The 23,444-nt window shown below is 45.3% G+C and overlaps 2 protein-coding genes across 9 annotated transcripts in view; one reads left to right on the forward strand and one right to left on the reverse strand.

Moving 5' to 3' along the window:
• The window catches only part of YL-1 (Vacuolar protein sorting-associated protein YL-1), a 102,846-nt gene that overhangs the window by 37,944 nt on the left and 41,458 nt on the right, over window positions 1–23,444 (reverse strand). The gene's annotated exons all lie outside the window — the stretch shown is intronic.
• LOC149339966 (dipeptidyl peptidase 9) overlaps window positions 1–23,444 on the forward strand; it is a 45,976-nt gene that overhangs the window by 10,624 nt on the left and 11,908 nt on the right. For 3 of the 8 annotated variants that reach the window (XM_089548693.1, XM_089548692.1, XM_089548686.1), the window contains exons 5-17: window positions 274–381; window positions 1,340–1,527; window positions 3,441–3,541; window positions 4,666–4,819; window positions 9,701–9,857; window positions 10,709–10,773; window positions 12,636–12,706; window positions 13,475–13,556; window positions 14,205–14,340; window positions 17,189–17,353; window positions 18,413–18,617; window positions 21,142–21,253; window positions 22,575–22,677. In XM_089548693.1, the coding sequence (XP_089404819.1) occupies window positions 274–381; window positions 1,340–1,527; window positions 3,441–3,541; window positions 4,666–4,819; window positions 9,701–9,857; window positions 10,709–10,773; window positions 12,636–12,706; window positions 13,475–13,556; window positions 14,205–14,340; window positions 17,189–17,353; window positions 18,413–18,617; window positions 21,142–21,253; window positions 22,575–22,677 (1,647 nt within the window). The remainder of the gene's footprint in view (window positions 1–273; window positions 382–1,339; window positions 1,528–3,440; window positions 3,542–4,665; window positions 4,820–9,700; window positions 9,858–10,708; window positions 10,774–12,635; window positions 12,707–13,474; window positions 13,557–14,204; window positions 14,341–17,188; window positions 17,354–18,412; window positions 18,618–21,141; window positions 21,254–22,574; window positions 22,678–23,444) is intronic. The other 5 variants (XM_089548688.1, XM_089548687.1, XM_089548689.1 and 2 more) reach the window with 5 other exon arrangements.

The raw sequence follows: 23,444 nt of genomic DNA on the forward strand, positions 1-23,444 counted from the left end.
TGATATTGTGTTAGTTGGGGCCTGTAAATGTATCACGCAGGTGGCATGGGTCTTTCTATTCAGGTGGGAACAGCTCACCACTGTGCCTGTGCTTTGGGGTTTTTCTGGAATGAGGTTTATCTGCATTAAAGAGCTTTGCCATGCCTGCTGTTATTTGGAGGCATGTCTGCATCATACGCAAGGGCACCTTGTCTGTTGTGTGGCTCACTGCAAGCTACTGCTCTGCACACCACTGTATTGACTGTCTGTTTTGCCCTGTATGTGGTTCATCAGCAGAAGGTGCAAGCCTGTCAGACAGTCCGATCAGCGTGGGCGTTCCTTCCTACGTCACCCAGGAGGAGTTCAACCGCTATGTCGGCTTCTGGTGGTGTCCCACTGTTGGTGAGCAAAACCTTTTTGGCAAGCGTCTTCTTGTGCTCTGGTGTTTTCAGCCCCTTAAAGGTGCACTGAAGAGGATTCTGAACATGTCTTTTTGCCGCGGGAACTCGATCCACACGTTCCTAGCATTCTTAGAAACAGTGACTTATTGCCCTGTGTGGCCGATTTCCCCAATTAAAATGAATTAACGTCCGGTTCCCGCCTTTTTTTTTTAATTCTGCCTTGTACGGTGGGCGGAGTCGACCAACCCGTGGAGCGCCTTTCACCCAGTCCCGTGGAGGCTTTGCTTTTGCTTTATTTTGTTTTTTAGGTTTCCATGAATAAATAGTTTCATTCGCAGATAATATAGCCACAAAATAAGCCCGAAGAAATAAAAATACGCGCGGACTATTTGCTACTACGGACTACTACATATTACTCCGCCGATGGCAGAGCGGCAAGCCTCCACGGGACTGGGTGAAAGGCGCTCCACGCGTTGGTCGACTCCGCCCACCGTACGAGGCAGAATTAAAAAAAAAAAAGGCGGGAGCCGGACGTTAATTCAATTTAATTGGGGAAATCGCCCACACAGGGCAGTAAATCGCAGTTTCTAAGAAAGCTCGGAACGTGTAGATCGAGTTCCCGCGGCAAAAAGACAAGTTCAGATTCCTCTTCAGTGCACCTTTAATGATGATGCCGATCCACTTCAGTTATTTTAGGTGTGCATTATTTCACTGCGATTAAACTGCATACCTTGGATGCTGAGTTAACTTGATTTTGCTGCCCTGCTAGATGCTAGGCGTCGCTGCAGGTTGTGCTGGGTTTGACTTTTCAAGAGCAAGCCTATGTGAATGCACAGCTGTTGAGTTGGGGCGACCTAACAAGTGACGTGATGTGCCGTTGTTGGGCTTGTGTAAACAAAGGTTGTGTTCTTTTTCTTTTTGGTGACCACTCCTGTGGTGTATGCACACACACCCTGCAGATGCTGATGGCACGTACCGCCTCCTCTATGAGGTGGTGGACGAGAGTGACGTGGAAGTGCTGCAGCTGCCCTCCTTTGGGGAGGATGGCATGGCCGGCACAGAGGAGCACCGCTTTCCTCGCGCGGGCTCCCCAAATGCCCGCTCCTCCCTCGCCCTCGCACAGTTCTCCCTCTCCCACACAGGCCAGGTGAGCAGTGTATTGGCACTTCTGTGCCCTGGGCTCATGTTCAGGAACTAAGTGGATACGCCCTAATGGGCAAGGCTTAAACTTTCGTTTCTACCAATAATACTAAAAGTAACATTTTCTAAGAGTGCAAGTAGCCAATGCATGCATGCATGATGCAGAGCAGATTTGTAGGTGTGGGGAAGTCCCATTTGAACCACTGTTTCTTGGACTTTATTCTTTGAAAAAGTGGGGTTTAGCATGGCTTTTCTATGTAAAGTTCCTCTCTGGAGGGGGGGCAGCCTATGCCACGTCCTCCCCCCAACCTCTGCCCTCTTCTTAAATCTGCCCTTGCATGCATGCAATACATGAATGGAAATAGAATGATTTGAGTTAATACATGGGGCAATAAAAGGAAATCTTAAACATGTCTTTTATAAAAAGCTTTGGTATGTGGTGTATGGGTTTAACGTCCTGAATAGACATGTGCTCTAGAGACGCCGTAGTGGAGGTCTCCGGAATTATTACTACCTGTGGTTCTTTAATGTGCACTGACATCGCATATGGGTGCCTCGCGTTCGATGCAAGTTTGGTTTGGTTAATTGGGTTTAACTTCCCAAAGCGACTCAGGCTATGAGGGCTGCTGTAGTGAAGGTCTCCGGAAATTTTGACCGCCTGGGGTTCTTTAATATGCACTGACATCGCGTAGCACACGGGCCTCTAGAATTTCGCCTCCATCGAAATTCGACCGCCACGGCTGGGATCGAACCCGCATCTTTCTGGTCAGCAGCTGAGCACCATAACCACTGAGCGTGCCACCATGGCGGCTAAGTGGGATCAAACCCGCATTCTCGGGCTCAATAGTTGAGCACCCTAACCACTGAGCTACCGCGGCGAGGCTCTTTTGGAAATAATTTAGAGGTTAAAAGTTACTAAGTTGCTTCAATGAAGAAATTGCAGTTCTGTTCAAGGTTTGAAATTGAGAGTGAGATTGGTACTCTGGTCCTCTAGCTTTGGCTCTAATGCCGCAGAAATCTGCTCCTGAGTATAGTTGCTGCCACTGTGCCACTGCTGAACAGGGAGAGCTGCCACCTAATCTACCTGTCTCCTTAGGCCTCACACGCCTTTTTTACTCTCTCCACATCTGCTCTGAAGAGGCGATGCAGCCTTGTGACCCACCATGGGGGCCCAGTGGTTGCTACTACTGAGCCGTAGAACCCGTGTCCAGTACCAGCAGTGGCGGCTGTGTTTTGATGGAGGTCAAATGCAAAAGGTGCCCGTATGCTGTGCGATGTCGGTGCACATGAAAGATTCCCATGTAGTCGAAATCATTTCGGAGCCCTCTATTACAACACCTCTTTCTCTCTTCCTTCTTTCACTCCCTTCTTCCTTCAGTCGGGGCATGGTTGAGGTGTCCACCAAGAATTGAGACCATTAACTGTGCGCTTTCCCTTCCTCAGAAACCAGTTTTCCGTTTTTCGCACTGCTGGGTCGGTCGTGTGCCCAGGTCACACAGGTGCAGTGGTGCATAGTTCGAACTATCGCTAGCGGAACTGATTTGCATTCGAATTGACGGGCTATATTTTACAGACTCCTTTGGAGCGTGGACGGACAATGGCATAAGTTTGAATTATCCAGATTTTCAAATTAATTACGTTTGAATTAGCGAGCTTTCACTGTATGTGCAGATTCTGTTTGCCATGAGCTTAAATTAATATATGAGCATTGTCAATGTTTTTTTTTAGCAGCCACTGTCCAAATGCTGTGGCTTATTACGGGGCTTCAAGGGTGAAGGGGAGAAACCAGAGTTAAATAAGTGAAGAAATGAATGATGGTGGGTAGCGTCAGTCTCCAAATGAAGGGGCCGGCTTTTTGCATGCTGTGGAGAGGTCAGCTGCACTCCCTTTGAGTGCCCTCGTCTTCTTTCACTGATGCAGATTGAGCAGGTGCGTTTGCTGTCCCTGGCTGAACCCTTGTCATCGCTGTCACCAAGCGCTGAGTATCTGCTCAGAGCTGGCTGGATGCCCGACGGTTCAGGGTGAGTGTCACCGATGTGTCTGCACTTTCTCTGCGTTGTCCGGCTAACCACAGAGAGATCTGGAATAGATGATAGCATTTAATACGTGGTTGACTGTAAGCTATAGCTGGTACCTGCTTTGATTAACAGTGAATGGGCTTTTTCTTTAAGAGGCTGACAAGTTTCCTTGCTTTGCAGTTGTTACCTTAGCCAGTAAATACTCTCTCGTATACCAATTACCTTGTGTTTTGTTTCTCTAAATTCTTTCACTGCAGTGTGACAGTGCACAGATGTTTTACTCTGCCCTATAACTTATACATTTGTGCCATGTCATGGCTAATGACTAATTTGATATCGCAAGCATGTCTCGTGCTTAGAAAAATACGCAACGTATGCACCCGCTTAGGAAAACAGGACGAAGTAAGTTTGTTCTTCTTGAAACATTGCGTTGCGTACCGAGCGTTTTTCCTACCAACTGCATGTTTTGCGCTGTCAGTTTACTGTGGTGAAGTAAATTTTGAAGCATTTGTTAAAAATAAATAGTATTGAACCTTTAAATTGGGCTTGTCAAGAGGTGAATTGCCAAGCACTTGAAGCACCGTTTAAAGTTTTTGCATCTACTTCTTAATAATGCATTAAAGATGTCTCCCACAGACTTTGTTCGTATAAACACTACACGAGGAACACGTCACAAGCATGCACTCACCCTTGAAGAATATTTCTGTCGCAGTAATACTTTCCAACATTCTTTTTTTCCACAAGTTGTTCGAGATTGGAATCAATTGCATCCATCAGTCACAGCCCAGCGCACCATAGACAAATTTATTACCCTCGCTGAGAGTTCTGTACTTTCATTCCTCTCATCATAACCTTGCTCGTATTCTTGTATTACAGTACTCTTCTCAGTGTATTTATTGTAATCAAGTGACATCATCAGTTTGATGACACAATTGCTTTATTTATTATTGCCATTTGTATTGCATGTTTTGCCTTTATTTTCTACTCTTAAAAAAAAAATAGCACTGGACCTGTATTTGTATGTTTTGCCCTCTCCTGTAAAAATCCCAAGATGGGATTGACAGTATTCCGAAATAAATAAATAAATAAGACCTGAGCACTGGAGTGTGCTGCGCCCTGGTGTGCAGGGTGTGGGCGGAGCTGCTGGACCGAGCACAGCAGCGCCTGCAGCTGGTGCTGTTCCCACTGGGCTGCTTCCAGCCACCCGAAGGGGGAGTGCACCCCACTGGTGCGACGCAGTCCCTGCTGCTGTGGCAGGAGACCTCCCACGTCTGGATAAACGTGCGTCACTCCCCCCTTGGCCTGCCTGCCCACAGAGTGTGCCAATGAGAGTTTCACTCTTTGGATGCCCGTGCCTGCGCTTCTCTACCGGGGGCCACTTGGGGCTCTTTAAGTCATTGCTAGGGTCTTTCACTTATACAGTCAAGCCCACTTATAACAATATTCAAGTGCCATGGAAATACCATTGTTATAACCAATAATTGTTATAACAGGGTTGTGCCTAAAAAAAGAAAGGATGACAAACTTCAGAGCATTTATTGACAGTAAATACCCAGAGGGGTTTGATTGTTCTAATGCCTGTAAAAGCTTGTTTAATCGAACTTCAGGGAACCGGAACAATGTTCACCATTCACCGATGACCAAAACACCGCCATCACTGCGCCACCGGGAGCTTTTTGCACCTCCACGTCACAGGAATCAAGCCGGCTTTTTGGAAGCTATTCTTATGGGAAATTCAACAAGCATGCAGAACCAAGGGTGCGATGACAGCTGACAAGAGAAAAACCGCGCTGGCTGCATGCACGTGCGCTGTACTGACTGATTAGGGGTACGCATGGCATGCGTAGCCAATGCAGCAATGCAGCAGCTCTCCTGACGTGATGACGCCTGCCTCTTTTGCTTTCGTGGCATTGCTGCGCCAGCTTAGTCCATTGGTCACATGCACGCTTTTGTGTTGTAAGCATGGTTTTGCTGGGGTGGTTGTAGCATTTCTTTTCTTTTTCTGTAATGGTTGACACTCAATTACCAGATTTAATTGTTATAACTAATAATGTGCCTTGACAGCATTGCTATAAGCAGTTTATTTTACCATAGAACACATGGCAAAGCTGATGGTGCCATGACCGACCATTGTTATATCCGATATATTGTTATAACCAGTATTGTTATAAGTGGACTTGACTGTATCTGCGCATGCCTTTACCACTGCGTTTCCAACACTTACCTTTCTCTTGGGGGCTGATCATACTGTATGCACTTGCAGCAGACTGTTTTGCTATGCAGCTAGTTATTATTATTTTTGAATTCGGCCATTTTTTGACAAGGCCTGCATTTGCTTGCTCTTTTCTGTGTGCATGTTAGGCAGGTAAGGATGGAAGCCGAGACACGCTGTGTTCCTTGGCGCCTTTCGACGACCAATCAGGTTCTCCAAAGCTAAAAATAAAAAGGACTTCTGCTTCAGAGCTCGTACTCATTGTTGCAATGCCCTGCATCTCTAGGTACACTGAAATGCTTTGGAGGAAGCAAGGCTTTTAAACCCCACAAGTGATTTCGTAAGCTTGAGATCAGGAGTGAAAACGCCCTACCCCTCACACCACAGCTAGCGCTCAAACATTCACGTTACATAAGTTTTTTTTAACCTTGCATAAAATACACACACCTGACCTTCAAGGCTGATGTTTAGCATGTTCGCTTTATCTTGCTGCAATTGGCCACTGTGGTACTGTCAACTCACAAAATGCTCCGATCGTGCCATGATGCAGCCAACACCAGCTGCAAGAATGCGTGCTTTTGCTGATGGTGGATGGACAGACCCAGTGGGTGGATGCATGATATGAAATTTAGACTCACGCAAAAAAAATCTGCCCCAAATTTTTTTTTTTCTCATGTAATGAACCCTGCCCCTAAGTCGATATCAACTTTTCTGGAGAAAAAGTTTGTTCATCACGCGAGTAAATGCAGTATATTAGCAAGAGCTTGCAAAATGTTGAATTTTATCAACCGTAATTTCAGGTCAGCACCTCCCAAAATGAGAGAACTACTTTACTAACGTACGATTCACATCGCAGTGTGCCTGTGGAGTTTGGAACCCTCATAATTTAATTTTTCCTGACGTGCTTTATCAAATACAAAACCTCGCTGCTCGATTTATTTTTAATTATTATAACTTTACTTCCAGTGCTACTTTGCTTAAACGGACCCTGAAATGAATTCAGTGGGTATATTCTAGTGCAACAGATGTGTAGAAGTGGTCTTTGTGGGTATTCGAGTCAAATTTGAAAGCTCTGCATGGGCCCTATAATTTAGAATTAATTTTTAAAAATCGCTGCTCTTAATAGCTCGCAAGCAATTAGGGCAACACACCTCACTGTATGATGTCAGTGGGCAGATAGGGCAAGCTTGAAGGCTGGCTCTGTCCACTGACATCTTCTGGGTAGGGACGCCCGGTGAGGTGTGTTGCCCTAATCTGTTGCGAGCTATGGCGAACAGTGATTTTTTAAAAAATTATTTCTAAATTATAGGGTTCATGCAGTGCTCTCAAATTTCACTCGAATACCCACACCCACAAATAACCCACAAATACCCACATACCCACAAAGAACCTCCCTCTTTTTAAGAATGTATCGGGATGTTAACTGTTAAGCAGGCGCAGAAAAACGTGCAGTTAGGTATGCTCTTCAGAATTTATTTCAGCATAGTTAGAGTAGACAGGGTAAAATTACTTTCTGCCTCCTCAGTTCACGTCTAGGAGATATGACCATCAATGGAAAATAAGATAAATTAATTGTCGAACAGATGTCATTCATGTCCCATTTATTCCGTACACCATCAGCCAATGGAATCAAGTGCCACAAAACAATTATTGAGTGCCGAACTGAAGTGTTGTTTCAGGCTCTGTTGTTGGTTGGATGTAGTATAACGGATTGTGTGCTTGCCATTTTTGTTGCTGTTTGTAAGTTTGCTTCTTTTTTTGTGTGCCAGTACATGCATTTTTTCTTCTTTTCTTATGTCGGCCTCATGCAAACATTACGTATTCTTTTACCGCTTCAATTATCCTTCGGTTAATGTTGGTATTTTAAATAAAATAAAAAAAATAAAAACCCTCATTAGCTTGAACTCCACTGATTAGTTCAAAACTTTTTCATCTCAAACAGTAAACTCGAATAGTTACGGTGCATCTGTTATTGCTTATCTCTTGATGTTATGACAGAATTTTGGTGTCTTGAAAAAATAGGCTTTTTGAGTTAGAAGAGCGCTTTTTTTCAGCACAGCAGTGTCAGCGGTGTAGTCCATCGGGATACAGCTAAGACGTGCTAACTAGCTGGCTGGTTAACTAATCTTGAATAGTTAACTTTTAACCATTACTATTAGGCCCCTTAATTATTGAGAGGAGTGTAGTCCACCGTAAATAATGCACAATCAGTTTTGAGAATTTCGGAAACGCGGTTACCCTCGGCACTGTGAACCAACAAATTTTGGCTGTTTTGACGAGTTGCGTGCACTGAATAGGTTGCTTTGCCTGCAAGCTCCTCGAAAGCGCTTGTAATTCAGTGCGATGTGGCCAAAATTCGTTGGGCCCCAGCACCTCTAGTAAACACGCTTTCGAAATTCTAAAAACTGATATGGATATTACTTGACGTGGGCAACACACCTGACCTGAAAGACGTAGGTTCGATCCCGGCTGCGCCGGCTGAATTTCGATGGAGGTGAAATTCTAGAGGCCCGTGTAATATGCGATGTCAGTGCACGTTAAAGAACCCCAGGTGGTCGAAATTTCCGAAGTCCTTCACTACGGCGTCCCTCATAGCCTGAGTCGCTTTGGGACGTTAAATCCCGATAAACCAATAAACCAAACCAAGCACCTTTCAATAAGTAGGGTGCCTATCGTTAATAGTTAAAAACTTAACTATTCAGTATTAGTTATCCATCGCGCTAGTTGGCACATCTTGGCTCTATTCTGATGTACAACACCGCTGACAATGCTGTGCCGAAAAAAGCGCTTTTCTGACTCAAAGAAGCTATTTTTAAAAATTATGCAGAGTCTTAGCTGAAACACCCTGTATATGCTTTGTGCTGAAAGTCCAGGCACCCGCAACGCACTGTGACGGAACACTAAACGACAACTTTACTGTTCTCGCTATACAGAATGACAGGTAAGTCCACTAACTGTGGCAGCCACAGTCACGTGCTGCTATAGCAAAGCAATGGCTATAATGAAATCGGAGGGGACCCTCGACTTCATTTTAATGAGGTTCAGCTGTATTGCAACTGCCAGCCGACATTCTTGTTATTCTATTGAACAGACAATGGTAGGAAGATGAGTGGCAGCAGTCTTTGAAACCAAAGAGGACATTTTCCTTTTGTAGTGGTGTTGACTGGAGTGGGAAATTAACCCTTTGAGGGTCGAATTATTTTGAAGAAAACTTTCCCAGGTGGTCAAATTACTTTATTGCGGATCTTGAATCTACAAAATGTATATAATCGAGAATAAATAGTAAAACAAAAATTAGGAACAGTACTTTGGTGACAGCATCACTCACAACTGGAAAATGTTCAATAGAATAGAATAGAAACGGTGATAAGCAAGCTAAGAGCAGCACCAATAAAGATAGAAATCAACTTTCGCCGCCTCTGCAGAACAGTGCCCACAAAGAGAAAACACGTTTCGCGCGACTCTGTTGCGATCCCGCGGCGGAATCGAAACCGCGTAGGCGCGTTGCCACAGAGGGCGAGAATACCTCGCGAGCAACGGTGATAAGCAAGCTAAGAGCAGCGCCAATAAAGATAGAAATCAACTTCGGCAGCCCCTGCAAGATAGTGCTGACAAAAAGAAAACTCAAACTCAATCACGCGGCGAAACCAAAACTACAAAAGGGGTGTTGCCACAGTCTGTGCCGCCGCGCTAAAGCTAGACATAAGTTCTGCTTATTTCCGTAAGAAGGCAGCACAAAATTCAAACACTTCTTGTAGGTCCTAAGAGGTGGCAGCACCCCCCAGTGAGCACGCATTGTTCTTTTGGCGCAAAATTTCAAACGGAAGATTGAAACCGTACCCGTACGGCAAAGACCTTGCGGGACAGAAAACAGCCGCCGTACATATACGGCAAAAACCTTCAAAGGGTTAAATGAGTTCATCCGAGTTCCTCTCCTACCCTCCCCACAGGTACACGATGTGCTGCTGTTCCTGCGGCCAGTCTCTCCCCAGGAGTTGTGCCTGCTGTGGGCGAGCGAGGAGTCGGGCTTCCGCCATCTCTACCTGCTGCGACTGCGCACAGACGGCCAGGCACCCTGCACTGCCCTGCCACTGCCCTCGGGACACGGTGAGGGAGCGAGGCACTGCGTTTTGAAGGTTGCCACAGCTGATGTAACAAGGCTTGATCTGCCCAGCTCTTCCATCATCGCCACTCAGCTGTATGGTTCCTGTTCCCTTCATGTTACTCTCTACTTTTGGCCTATGTCTCTAGAGAGGAAGTGACTTTCTTTGTTCTTACGAATGGTTTGTTCCTTGCACATCTTCATCCTCCTCCCAGGCATTGGTTCATCTGTGGCTAATAGATGGCCGTTTCACCATTTGGTGAGAGTAGACGGAATACTTTAGGTTGCACATCAGTTGGTAGCTTGGCATCTGACATTCACAGGAGCATTTTTTTGCCTATGCGGTGAATTTCTCTGGCAGAAGATAAAAGATCTATATTCACTGTGCCATGAAGTTATTGTCACTGCCAGCTAGCAAGCATTTTGTTTAGTTTGGTTTATGGAGTTTAACGTCCCAAAGTGACTCATACTATGAGAGACGCCGGTAGTGAAGGGTTCGAGAAATTTCGACGGCCTGGGGTTCTTTAACATGCACTGACATCACACAGTGCATGGGCCTCTAGAATTTCGCCTTCATCGGAATTCGACCGCCGCAGCCGGGATTGAACCCGCGTCTTTCGGTTCAGCAGCCGAGCACCATAACCACTGAGCCACCGCGGTGGCAAGCATTTTGTGTGTGCACCACTAGTGAAAATGGGGATGGGTGATGAAAGAGCTTCTTTTGAGTGCTCTTACTGGAATTGAAAAGACGACAGGCGGAAGGCTGGAGGAGAATTGGCGGGCTTTTTGGAGCTTTTGCTGCCAATACCTTGCTTGGCTCATGGTGCTGACGTGCTGCGATGCCTCTCCCGTGCAGGCTCAGACCGCCTGGTGTCGAAGACACAGCTGACCTCCGGGGAGTGGGAAGTGTCGGAGAAGGATGTGAGTACTTTTGGCACCACTGATATCTTGCCGGCTTGCAGGCAGCGTTCTGTCACTTTCCTTGCTTTGTAAACGTATTGCAGTATGGGAGTTTGGATGTACAACAGTTATTGCACTTGACAGTTCTCTTAGTAGTTTGTCCTAAGGCTGGCTGTGATGCGAGTCATAGCATCAGCAGCCTTGCTGTTGTTCCTAGGTGGGTCTGATTTCGTTGCAGAAGAGTGTTTTCTCAGTGGTATTACAAGTGGTGCCATCAAGATGTTGGTTCCTTGAGTTTTACATGTGCAGTTGAGGCTTAGAGGGTTGTCTTGCAAGGTTGAGAGCCTTGCAGTTTTGTCATTGTGGTTTGGCTGCAATTTTTAGCCGGGGAGATTATCTTTTGATGCAGCTAGGCAAGTTCCAGCAATGCCTATGCTTTGACCTAGCTTGTGGCACATAGAACGTGGGATCAAGCTCAGTTCAACCACTACTGCTTTGGCATGGCACAGCCCTTCTTTAAGAGGGAGGTGGGGGTCTTAGAGCTGTATTTGTTACTTTTGGTTCAAGTGTAATGAAACAGCACAGTCAAAATCAGTTTCTTGAGTCGATTCTAAGTGTATAATCACTTTTTCTCCATGTCAATTATTTCTAAAGATAATAGACATTTACATTCCTTTGCTTGCAAAGAGAAGAAAACAGTGAGCAGAAAACTATTCATGGTTAACATGTTGCTAGGTAGTGCAATGTACAAGGTAAATGCGTTGTTGGAAGTATTTTTCAGATTAAGCCAATATTAGTTATTTACAGCACGTTGAAGTTCAGTGTCAATAGGACTGGATAAGGAGCAATCTAAATTTGAGTGTATAGAGGAATTTGTAACCATAAATTGAAAAGTCCGCTTCTACATTGCATGCTTTAATCATCTAGCAGAATGTTGCAAAAAATTTATTGCTCTGTCTCCTATATGGCGTGTCCTCCAATGTTCCGCAGCGCGCACCTCAGCATGTTTCTGTCAGCTAGCTAAACTGGTGAATGGTTCGAGCTCAGATTTCGCACAGAAGTGGCATTTGGAGGGCAGAATTGTTGTATGCTACATGGAGATTCTGCAAAGGGGAGGGGGTGGAGAGGGGGGTTGCAGGTGGTTTGAAGACACTTTTTCACAAAAGACTTGAAATTTAGTGCAGTTTTGGCCAAACTAAGTTCTCGTGAGCATTGATAAAGCAGTCGAAGAAGAGAGTTCAAACCTCCACGGCCGACAAAAAAGGTGGCATCACTGGTGCGGTCGCTAAGACAACCGCTTGTTTTGTTTCATCGTTGCTGCAGACATTGAAAATATCCAACTTATTTTTTTATCGATTCAGGCAAGTAGCCCAAATAAATGTTGTATAAAACAATTCTACTGGCCAAATAAGGAGGGGGGGGGGGGGGGGGGGGGGTGCGCATCAAGGCACCATTGTGCGCCCTTGACAGGAGCGCCGATGGCGATAACTACATGCATGGGGGAATACATGGGTGCATTTCTTTTTTGCTTTTTTTTTTGTGCCAGTCCAGATATGACAATAATCGGTTATATAACGATTGTATTTTCTGGTTTTCATAATATCGTTATAAGTACATTGTAGAGTACGAGCTGCAGATTTTATAAATGCTATTTCCGGAAAATTGATTTTTTCATAATTTCGTGGCTCCAGTGTCTCTTGTACCCCTTTTAAGCTGACAACTTTTCTAGCAACTAGTAGGTTTAACAGCTGTATTGGTGGCATCTCAGATGCAGTGTCAGAAATGCCACAACTCTGAGTGGGGCCTTCAGCAGGCTCGGTTTCATTCCCCAGTTGCATGAACGTCTGTGGGGTTAGTTACACAGAGATGTGTCTGTTGTGCAGGTGTGGGTGGACGAGAACCGGCGGCTGGTCTACTTTGTGGGCCTCAAGGACACCCCCCTGGAGAGGCACCTGTACGCTCTGCCTTTGTCATCCTCTCTCCTCTGTGTTGTGGCTGTGTTGGAATTCGTCATATGTGGGCCAGAAATATGCGTGCAGGCTGAAGATAGCAAAGCCGGAAGTGGAAAGAATAGCCTCAGGTGTAACATTATGGAGGAAAAGGACAGATTAGGGGATAAGTGCACGTTAATTGTGTCTGAGCTGAAATGAAGAGCAATACTTGGGGGAACACGTGCTAAATAAACAGATGGTTCGTTAGGGTAATGAAGGGGTACATGGTGCACAGAAACAGTGCCAGAGAACCAAGTCAGTTTAGTGCGATGCAGTTGTAATAGGCTCAGAGCTAGGAGGGCTGAGAGCCTCTACGGTAGGTAGGTTATCTTCTTGTACAGAAGTTAACTGTGCTGCAAACAACTATGCTCATGCAGTGGAACGTTGGCTGGGCATTGTGGTCACTGTTTTCAGCACTTCAGTGTATCATGGCTGTCAAGTTTATGAGGAAAAGTTGAGCAGCTTTCCTGTGCTTCCAGTGTCGGTTGTCCATAGAGAAGACGCACTCAGTGCCTGGGAAGCTGTGCCTGCTACCTGCTTGCCTCAGTTGCACTGACATGTGAGCCCCCACATAGCACGCGCTCCCATTTGGGGAGCACTAACAAACAGCACATACTTTTGCCTACATAAGGTGCTCAGCTTATGGGGGTGCTACTGTACAGGAGCAGAATTTCTGCTTGCGTAATGACATTAGGTGCAGCTGTTCGTTGACATGCAGTGTGGCGCTGCAGGTATGTTGTGGGCCTGGACGGACAGCTGCCTGTATCGAGGTTGACAGAACCAGGGTACTCTCACACCGTCTTCATGGATCAGGTATGTGCTGATGTCACTGGCATCTTGGTGCAGGCTTCTTATTTTTGTTTGCATTTCCATTTTTTCTTCCCCCAAAAGACGGCAGTAATATTTGCTGGGTTTTGAATTAATAAAAGATCTTAATTGCACTGCAATTGCATCGCACTTTTAAAAGTTTCAGATAAGTGAAATTCAAGCCAAGATAAATGAAAGAAGCTGTTGCATTGGTGTGTGACAGGAAGTCAACTGGTACTGTTTGAAAGTCATCATCATCATGACATTTCTCTCCTTTCATACAATGTGCAGAGAATTTCTTTTCTTATCAGGTGCTGCATGCAACTTAAAGGGTGACTAAATGGGATACGAAGTCAGTCTAGACTGATTGGTTTAGGTCACCTGATAACAATGATGTCATTTTTACCGGAAACAACTCTTTTATGAGCCAGAAAATTGGGTAAAAGTGAGGCACACACCGCCCCGCCACTTGAAGATTTGTGCAGCGACGGCGAGCGACTTGTTTGTGTGCTTTCTGGAGGAACGCTATTTCGCCAACTTCTGCAGCAGTGACCCTGAGCCAGTTTGGGCTGTTGGCTTAGATGCTCGCTCTCAGTAGCTGATTCTTCTGTGTTTGTTACTCCTCAATCCTGAGCCCATCGCTGCCCCGTGCAGGAGTGCGGCATGTTTGTGTCAGTCAAGAGCAGCCTGGGTGAACCACCCTCGAGTGCTGTGTACTGGCTGAGTCACCCTGAGGAGCCGTCCTGTCCCCCATCGCCACGGCTGGTGGCCACCCTGCTGGAGCCGTCACGTGAGCATTGCACCTGCTGCACTTTGCTGATGCCCCCAAGCAATGCATGCCACTGTGGCCACAAAGATCTACACTATTGCTATGCACCTTGACCATGGCATATTGTCGAATACTGACTCTTGTTGTTTCCTCAGTTAGTGTAGCATTAAGGTTGAGGTGGGTCTTCTGGGCACCATTCTGAATTGGTGCCATTTCATTGTACATGCAATAGTGCGCGTGACATGGAACTAGTTGGGGTCAAGGGTGTGGCAGTAGTGCATAGGTACTTAACTAAAATATAATTTGACGTATATAGTGTCAAATAAAGGCGTCTAAAGTTGAGTGCTGAATTAAATATTTTCACATGGGGCATTCAGAAACAGACAGAAAAGTATTGCGGTCCAGAAGGTGCTTAGCAATTTCCTTTATAGCAGAATGTGTGTTTAGTCAATGTGATCAGTGGTGAAAAGCCAGAATCATTGTTTGAGGGCATACATAAAAGATTGTGCTTAAATCAGAGATAATGTTTGAAAGTTGTGGATGACACCAGCTTTTGTGTAGATGAAGTGAGTACTTTATACCATAAATACATGAATGTTCTGCCATATGCAGATTCTGCCTAGTGTATTTTTCTTGCACCATTTTCATTTATACATGCTTATTATGCGCTAATAATTTGTTTACGGCATGGTCCATGGTAAAGCACACGTGCAGGCATTTCATATGGTTCGAGTAACAGCAACTTGCGAGCTGAAGTTGTCTTCTGGTAGTGGAGCTTCATTGCCTTGCCACTGAGTACTATGCCTTTAGACACTACCGTATCCAAGGGTATAGAGAAAGCACATGCCGTGTCTTCTTCTGTAAAGAATCCATGACCCATCTCATTGAAAAGCTGCTTGAGCTTTAGAATGCAGAAGCATGAAGTTGCTGTGCATAAGAGGCCCGCATAGGTTTCTTTTTCACTGCCATTCATGGAAAGTACCCTCTCACGTGTGCGTAAGAGATGCACTTTTGTGCATGCTGCTTGCCTCAGTTGGTGGCAACCGCACGAGTGAAAATTGCTGATCCTGTGGACGTAATTGCGAAATCATTCCAGAAAAAGAAGTAAACAGAATTTTTAAAATGCATATCTTTGCATGAATAGGTGCAGGGGTTGACACGAACTGTTTTTGCTCTGAGTTGAGCATTGCAGCTTATGCGGTCACTAGTGCAGATCCAAAAATGTAAAGAAGCTACTGATACCCGTGTCACGCAGGAAGCTTAGAATTAGAATGGCAGTTGAGTTGAGGACCTTTGAAATTTTTAACCTCAGCTGATCAAAAAGGAGTCTTGTCACTGCTACGTGGTGAACTCTGTTGTGATTGAAGGTCTCTGTTATATCGCTCCAATTCTTGTGGTGCCGCCATCGCCACCAATGGTTTTTCACATACACGATCAGCCTGCAAGTTTCATATCAAAAGGGTGAAAAGCAAAATATTTACATGTCGAAGCAATTGCTTTTAAAATCAATGTTGTTGTTTTGGACAAGCTTAGTAGCATTCTTGCACCTTTAAACAAGCAGTTATTGACTATCTTTGTATGACTGGCAGCATAAACCAAACCAAACCAAACCAAACCAAGTTCTGATGCACGGCCAAATTGTCATGTTTGCAGAAGCCTGGAGAGATTCATTTTTGCTTTTTTGTTAGCCGTTGTTTCTCTTGGGCAGTTCTCACTTTTACTGTCTATGCACTGCGGCACAATTGTGCCATTCTGCTACAAGCATTTGTAGATGCTGTAGCAGTTCTCCGGAGCTCTTGACAGCAGCAAGGATGTCCTAAGATGTTGGCAATGAATGACAGTATAAAGGGAAGTGGCGAGAAGCACAGCAAAGCAGTCAAATCCATATACATAATGTTAACTGCCATCGTAAAAATGCTTATCTTCAGGTGGCAGTGGTGCTGGGGTTGTTCTTAGCGTGTCCTCGATTTTGTACCTGATTGCAATACACCTTGCTTTTTTGAAGCTAAGTTTTCATGAAAAAAAATGTGTGTGACAGACTAGCTTCTCTCATATTTATAACGAGCTCCTCATTCCCCTTCCCTTGTTTGCTTAATTGCTTAGCGAGGGCCTCGGTTCTGGCAGCCTTGATGCCATAGGAAGCATAAGAGGGTTTTCACACAGCTTCCACCCTCGCCGTTCGATGACGTTCTACGTCACATCTGCGGTAACTCAGGACGTGCTACGTCCGCCGCTTAAGAACGTGGGTGGCGCTGATGAACACTCTGAAGGTTAGGTTATTTGTAAACATAAATGCCCCCGAAAGCAGAACAATTGACAGCCGTCGCCGTAGCTCAGCGGTAGAGCACCGGATGCGTAATTCGGAGGTCGTGGGTTCGGATCCCACCGGCGGCATGTGGTTGTTTTTTCTTCTGCTTTTCTAATCAATTAGCTTTAAGCGATAACATATTCAGTAATATTCTAAATCAAACAACAGCACAAAAATAAATAAATTAAAAAAATCCCCCCTGTCCCTTGGTTTCTGTGGCTGTTAGCTTCTCTCATACGTTAATTCTTGTTTGATTTATTTTCCAGTGATCATACTGCTTTAATCTTATCTGTCAGTGTGCAGCTCTTGTGTGCCCCACATACAGCATTGCGTGCTGTTTGTTGCCACTCAAAGGCACTGGAAATCTCTGCAGAGTTCCGTGCTAATCTGTTGGCTCAGTGACCTTTGGAGCAGCCTGTGAGCAGCTCTCAGTTGGCTGCCGACACTCACCTGTTCAAGGGTCGTTGAAATGCCTGCATGACATAACTACTGTAAAATTCAGGCAGCCTGCGTATATTAGATTTTTGCGCACAAATGGCTGCCAACTCCTGTGTGACGCAGGTGGCCTGGGCAGACTTCTCACCTCCGGTTGTTGCACTTGGCGAGTTTTCGTGGAGGAAAAGGGAGAGAAAGCTCTACTTGGTGAAGGTCAAGTGCAGCAGCGTAGCAGTGGCGCAGCCTACAGCACTTCCAACGTGGCCGAGATGAATCTTGGAAGCCATGCTTGTGTGACTGCTTACAGTTCAAATTGTTGTTGAATGCTAGTTTCCTGGGTGTCAGACTGAACTATTCAGCTGGCTGTTGTGTCATTCAAATTCGAAGCTGAAGTACTTTCATACCCGTGATCATTATAATGAGGCACCTGCCAGAAGCTTTAACAGTCATTAGGATTATGTAATAGGCTATGACTGTGTTAACTTGCATGTACATTGCACCACTACCTTGCAGGAAGCTTAAAATACTATGACATTGCTATCCAATGGGGGGAGGATAAAGAAGCCTCCTGCCACTAAGCAAATATACCCTGGGCCCCTTGCAAAAAAAAAATTTTTGGATACATGCCTGCACGTGGCCATCTGTGCAGAGGGTTCAGATATTTATTGTCATGCATCTGTTCTTCATGTTTGAAGAGGATGAAGATTCCTAGCTGTTGAAAGTAAAGTAATAGCAGTCGCACTCTTTTGGGGGGGGGATAAAGATGGTCATGGATTTTCTTGTAAAGCAAAAGGTAGCGTTTGTTAATGCCTCCTGTAGTTTAGCACCAAATGTGAACCTGTTCTTTGTAGCTTTTGTTAGTTTGTATTTTCTTTTAATTCTTTGAGCATGCCCATGAAGCGGTGAGCAGTGAAAGCAACTTTGTTTCCTCTGACAAAGCTAGCAGGAAGTAGTGGTGTACGAATTGTTTTGTGTGTGTTCCTAAGGACAGGCATGTGTTAGAGGGGAAGCACCGCAGTGGTACAAGTGCAAACAGATGACTGAAATAACGTCATGGGAAAGTGGAGCATTGGTGCAGGCTCATGTACCAGTGCATTGCAGCGATTTAGCCCATGTAATTTCTCCTGCTTGGGTACCACCGCTTAGTGTGTGGTGGTGAATGAAGGAAAGCTATTGCTGCTCATAGCAGGGTCGTGCTAGATCTTTCACCTCTGAATCGCGGAGAGGTTACTGGGGCTCTCATTTATGCTGGCCTGCACTGTATTAAATTTAAAATTGAAGCATGGCTTCCGTTGCTCACGGGTCTTTTAGGGGCATACAAAAAGGGGGGTTTGTTTCTGTGCGTGACAGGGCCTCTTGTGGCGCATCTGCTGGATGGTGGGGGCGGCTACCAGGAGCCTGAGCTATTCAGTCATGTGATCTCATCGGGCCACATGGTGTTTGGCCTGGTGTTCCGGCCAGCACGTCTGGAGCCACAGCGTCGCTACCCCACAGTGCTCACCATCTACGGGGGCCCTGAGGTCCAGCTGGTCACCAACTCCTTCAAGGGCATGCGGTCAGTTTGGCTGCCCCTGCATTTTTCACCGCGCTCTTGTTGCGTTTGCACAGTCCGATTCCTCCCCTACATTATTAAAGGTGCACTGAAGAGGATTCTGAACTTGTCATTTTGCCGCGGGAACTCCATCTACACGTTCCTAGCATTTTTAGAAACTGCGACTTATTGCCCTGTGTGGCTGATTTCCGTCATTAAATCGAATTAATGCCCGGCTCCCGCCTTTTTTTTTTAATTCTCCCTCGTACGGTGGGCGGAGTTGACCAACACGTGAAGTGCCTTTCAGCCAGCTCCGTGGAGGCTTTGCTTTCACTTTATTTTGTTTTTTAGGTTTCCATGAATAATTAGTTTCATTCGCAGATAATATAGCCGCAAAACAAGCCCGCAGAATTAAAAATATGCGCGGTCTATTTGCTACTACGGACTACTACATATTACTCCGCCGATGGCTGAGCGGCAAGCCGCCACGGGACTGGGTGAAAGGCGCTCCACGCGTTGGTTGACTCCGCCCACCGTACGAGGGAGAATTAAAAAAAAAAGGCGGGAGCCGGACGTTAATTCGATTTAATTACGGAAATCGGCCCCACAGGGCAATAAATCGCAGTTTCTAAGAAAGCTCGGAACGTGTAGATCGAGTTCCCGCGGCAAAAAGACAAGTTCACATTCCTCTTCAGTGCACCTTTAAGGCGTAAGCCTTACTTGCCCCTGTGAGTGAAAACCTGTCTGTGTGTAACACTCAGCGGTACCCATGAAAGATGGCGTCCTCATGCAGCCTGGCAGGTGGCGGTTAAGTTAATGATTGGTCACGCAAGGTTGCTCGGGAAGAGCAACCTGGATCGCACAAATTCCACCAGTGGTAGCACCTGCCATTGCTGCAGGGCAGTGGCGCATCGCTTAACTGCTGCATCACTGCGTCAGGAGTGGTATGAGGACTCCCACGGATCTGTGAATATGTAAAGTTGAAAATGACCAATTCTGCATATATGGGCATCAATCCACTATTTATCATGTCGTACCCTTCAGGCAGAATGTGGGCCGCGGTACGGCGGCAACTGCCATCACAAAGTGTTAGCACGTAGATCAGAAGGGTTCTGGAGAGCAAGCTGCCGGGCTAGTTGGTGATGCATTTTCTGAAGAAGTTAGTGCAAAAAACAGACAAGGGACAGAAAGAAAGGACACATAAGACATTCACGAGCGCTAATGAATGTCGTTCATGAATGCCTTATGTGTCCTTTCTTTCTGTTCCTTGTCTGTTTTTTGCGCTAGCCTCTTCAGAAGGGTGCAGCGGCATAATGGCAGCAGCTACGTAGAGCCGTGCAGAGGTAGAATTGCAAGCTGAGTGTCATCTGGTTACATCACGCCGCAGCGCGCAGCGACTGTGTTCACAATGTGAGTCGGCGGGCTTACGCCTTCTCGAACGTAAGCAGCCTTAACTGTCTCTGCCGACTTTCATGTCATCCTATCTTAGTGAAGCATCTCATCACAGTGGCACTGAACTTTGTTGGTCAAGAAGTGACTTGAATTATGGCTTGGTAGGAATACCTGGGCTCGCATACAAGCAACCTTGGTTCCAGGGTTGAGATATACCTGTAAACCTGATGTACGTTGTAGACCAACAGGGTGTGGGCATCCTGCTTCTTTATTTTATCATGTCGAAACTTCAAAGGGAGGCTGGCAAAGATTTCATTTTGTTGTGAGGCTATCGCTTCTGTTATGTGGCGAATTTATTGTTGTTTCCAGTGAATAGTATTCTCTGCTATTAGCATTTGTTTCCCGTCATACAGCAAAATTTAATGACATTCAGTGATTATCATTCAAGCAGCAGACCCCTAGCAGTGCACTAAAATGTAGAATTTAAATAAAATTAGAAGAAGCTAATGGTATGCTTTCATCAGTGTTATTCCAGTAATGCTTATTTCGTTGTATTTAAGTAAAAATCTTGCAGCAACACTGCTAGCACCTAAAGGGGTTGTTTCATGGTCATTGTTTGTTACCACAGCTTTGAGTATAACTGGCTAGCACAGGGATTCTTAATCTGTTTAGTCTCAGGGAACACCAATGGCTTTAAAATAAAGTGCTGAGGAACCTCAAGTTTCTTGGCTTCAATCATTTTCTGCAAAAAAAAAAAAAGAGAGAGAGACCCCACATGGTCGCATGCTAAAAAAGAAAATGCTCGTAATCAAATGTTAACTGCTCGTATGGGGAGACAGTCTGCTAGAAGTAATAATAGCATGATTGGTCCAAAAGTAAGTTCAATAAAAAGAAAAAAGGTGGGGATTGAGGCATGCATGAATTTAAGTTGATGCTCGAGGCGCGAAAATGCCACAGAACCAAGTTTGAGAGCCCTTGGACTGTCATATAAAAGGCTGCAGATGCTGTGGTGCATGAATGCTCTGAGTGTGTCATGTGCTGAAACAGAAATACCACACACCGTATGCTTGCACAAATCCAAAAGCCAGGAACCTTGGGGTGTGCAGGGTAACTTGACCTGGCAATCTTCTGTGGCGGACTCTCTCTTGTGTCACAGGCACCTGCGGCAACATCTGCTGGCCTCTGAGAACTACGTGGTGGTGGTGGTGGACTGTCGGGGATCACGGCATCGGGGGATCGAGTTTGAGTCGCACATCAAGGGCCGCATGGTCAGTGAGCTTGCACTTGCCAGCACACTTGTGCAAGAGAAAAAGCACTGTCATGGCTCTGCACTGTTAATGAGTACTGTCCCATCCACTCATAAAGATATCGGGAAGACTGGATAATTGAATTGTTGCAACCAATTATCGTTATATCTGGACTGGCAAAAAAAAAAATGTGGAAAGCAAAAAGAATGCACCTACCTATTCCACCATGTGTGCAGCCACTGCCACCAATGCTCTTGTCAATGGTGCACAGCGTCTTGGCGCTCTGCCAAGTTCGTTGAGCCAGCCACCCCTGCCGGATTCCCATCAAAAGATAAACATGGCGTGATGTTATCACGCACAGCACCTTATCACGCACAGCACCAAAAAAGAAGGAACATACTAAGAAAAGGTAATGCTTAAAAAAAAGTAAATTACAATGACAAAAGTTAGGGGATGGGTTTGGGGTCAGAGGTATCCCAGTTCACGAATGCACAAATGGGCAGAAACTATGTTTGTGTGAGAAAGCACTGCACGGCGGCGGTCAAGCAGGCTCTTCCTCCCTCTTTCTTCCTCTCCCCAGCAATTGTGACGATGATTGCGCTTGGCTTCCAAGGCTGTACACAAAGACCCTCACGGATTTCACCATGCTGGTCTATTTGCAGAGTTTTCACGTCATTCGCTTCAAATTTTTTTTTTTGTGTGTGTATCAAACTTTCAGACATTTTGTTGATAAACACCTTCTGGGCAGCCAGAATCTTATTGTTGTAGCTGTTATTTTGCTGATAATTTTATTGTATCATAATTTTATGTACAGTTTATTTTTACATAGAGGCAATAGGACAATTGATAAATGTAAAGAATTTGATCTTTATATCTGGCATCGTTATAAGTAGATTGTGTGGCTGCCACAGCACTGAGTCTGTTCTGCCTAAGATGTGGTGCATTAAAGATTGGTTGGTAGAAGCCTAACACTGGAAAAAACTTGCAAAAAGAGAGAGAGAGACGAGGATAAGAATGCAACCACACTGCTGTGGTTGTGTTCTTTTCATGTCATTATCTTTTTGATAACAAAATATACTATGGCACCAGTTGGTCCGACTTACTATTTGAACGAAGAATGTAGTGTTGAGAGAGCACACAGAGAAGGTGACAAGATTTCTCTTCATGAAAACTATTCGCTTCAATTGGAAAATATTCGCATTGCTTTGAAACTGTTTAACCAAAATAACTATTCACTTCGTATTCGCTTCAAACTAAAAACTTCACTATTCGCACATGACTACCCGTCACTGTTTAGCTTTGAGTAATTGAAGGACTTGATGTGCCTACCTCTGCACTGCAGGGTACAGTTGAAATAGCAGACCACGTGGAAGTCCTGCAGTGGCTGGCCCAGGAGAAGGACTACATCGACCTGTCCAGAGTTGCCATCCATGGCTGGTCCTACGGTAGGTGTTGCCTGCTGTCATCCTGATAACCCCCTTGTAGCCTTGTCCTCTCTGGACAGCTTTGGCCGCTGTTGCTGCTTGCATTGTGCAGAAAGTCAAATGGGTAGTGGCTACATGGGGCATGTAGTACCTGTGCCCACTGCTCAAAGTGAGTGATCATTTTCATTTGGTTGTGCCCTTACCTGCTCAAAGAAGTTCTCGCAAATAGACACCTTTAGCATATCGTGTACCTTGTTACCGTTAGCGGCATACCGGGAGCCGCTAACGGTTATTCCTCCTCCCCAACATGTCTGACCAACTGGCCCAAAGCTTCCCCTTGTTGAACCTTACCTGCTCCTTACTGCACTTTGTTTGCAGTGCATTTGCATACCTGCCTTTGTGAACTGGAGCTGGCTCACTAACTTCACTGATCTTGTCTCTTGTGAGAGTGAGCATTGTGTTTCGGACGTCAGTGCTACTTATGGATGAACTTCTGATCATTGCCTTGCGCTATGTGCCTCTTTAGGTGTCGCAATGTAAACACTAGGGGTGTGCGAATATCAAATTTTTCGAATACGAATTGAATACGAATACTTGGTTCCGAATATCGAATCGAATATCGAATAATCAAGGTCAGATGCATTTAACCACTACAAAACATTATTTGAGCACCCAAGAACATCACAGTTCAACTATCAGTGATGAAATGAACACAAAAGATGTGTGTGGCTGCACAAAAAGTATCAAAGTCTCGAACATTATTCATATAAGAGTGGAAATATCAGAGA

This window comes from Amblyomma mixtum, chromosome 6 (assembly GCF_055824585.1).
Source record: "Amblyomma mixtum isolate Tamu chromosome 6, ASM5582458v1, whole genome shotgun sequence".
Taxonomy (NCBI): domain Eukaryota; kingdom Metazoa; phylum Arthropoda; class Arachnida; order Ixodida; family Ixodidae; genus Amblyomma; species Amblyomma mixtum.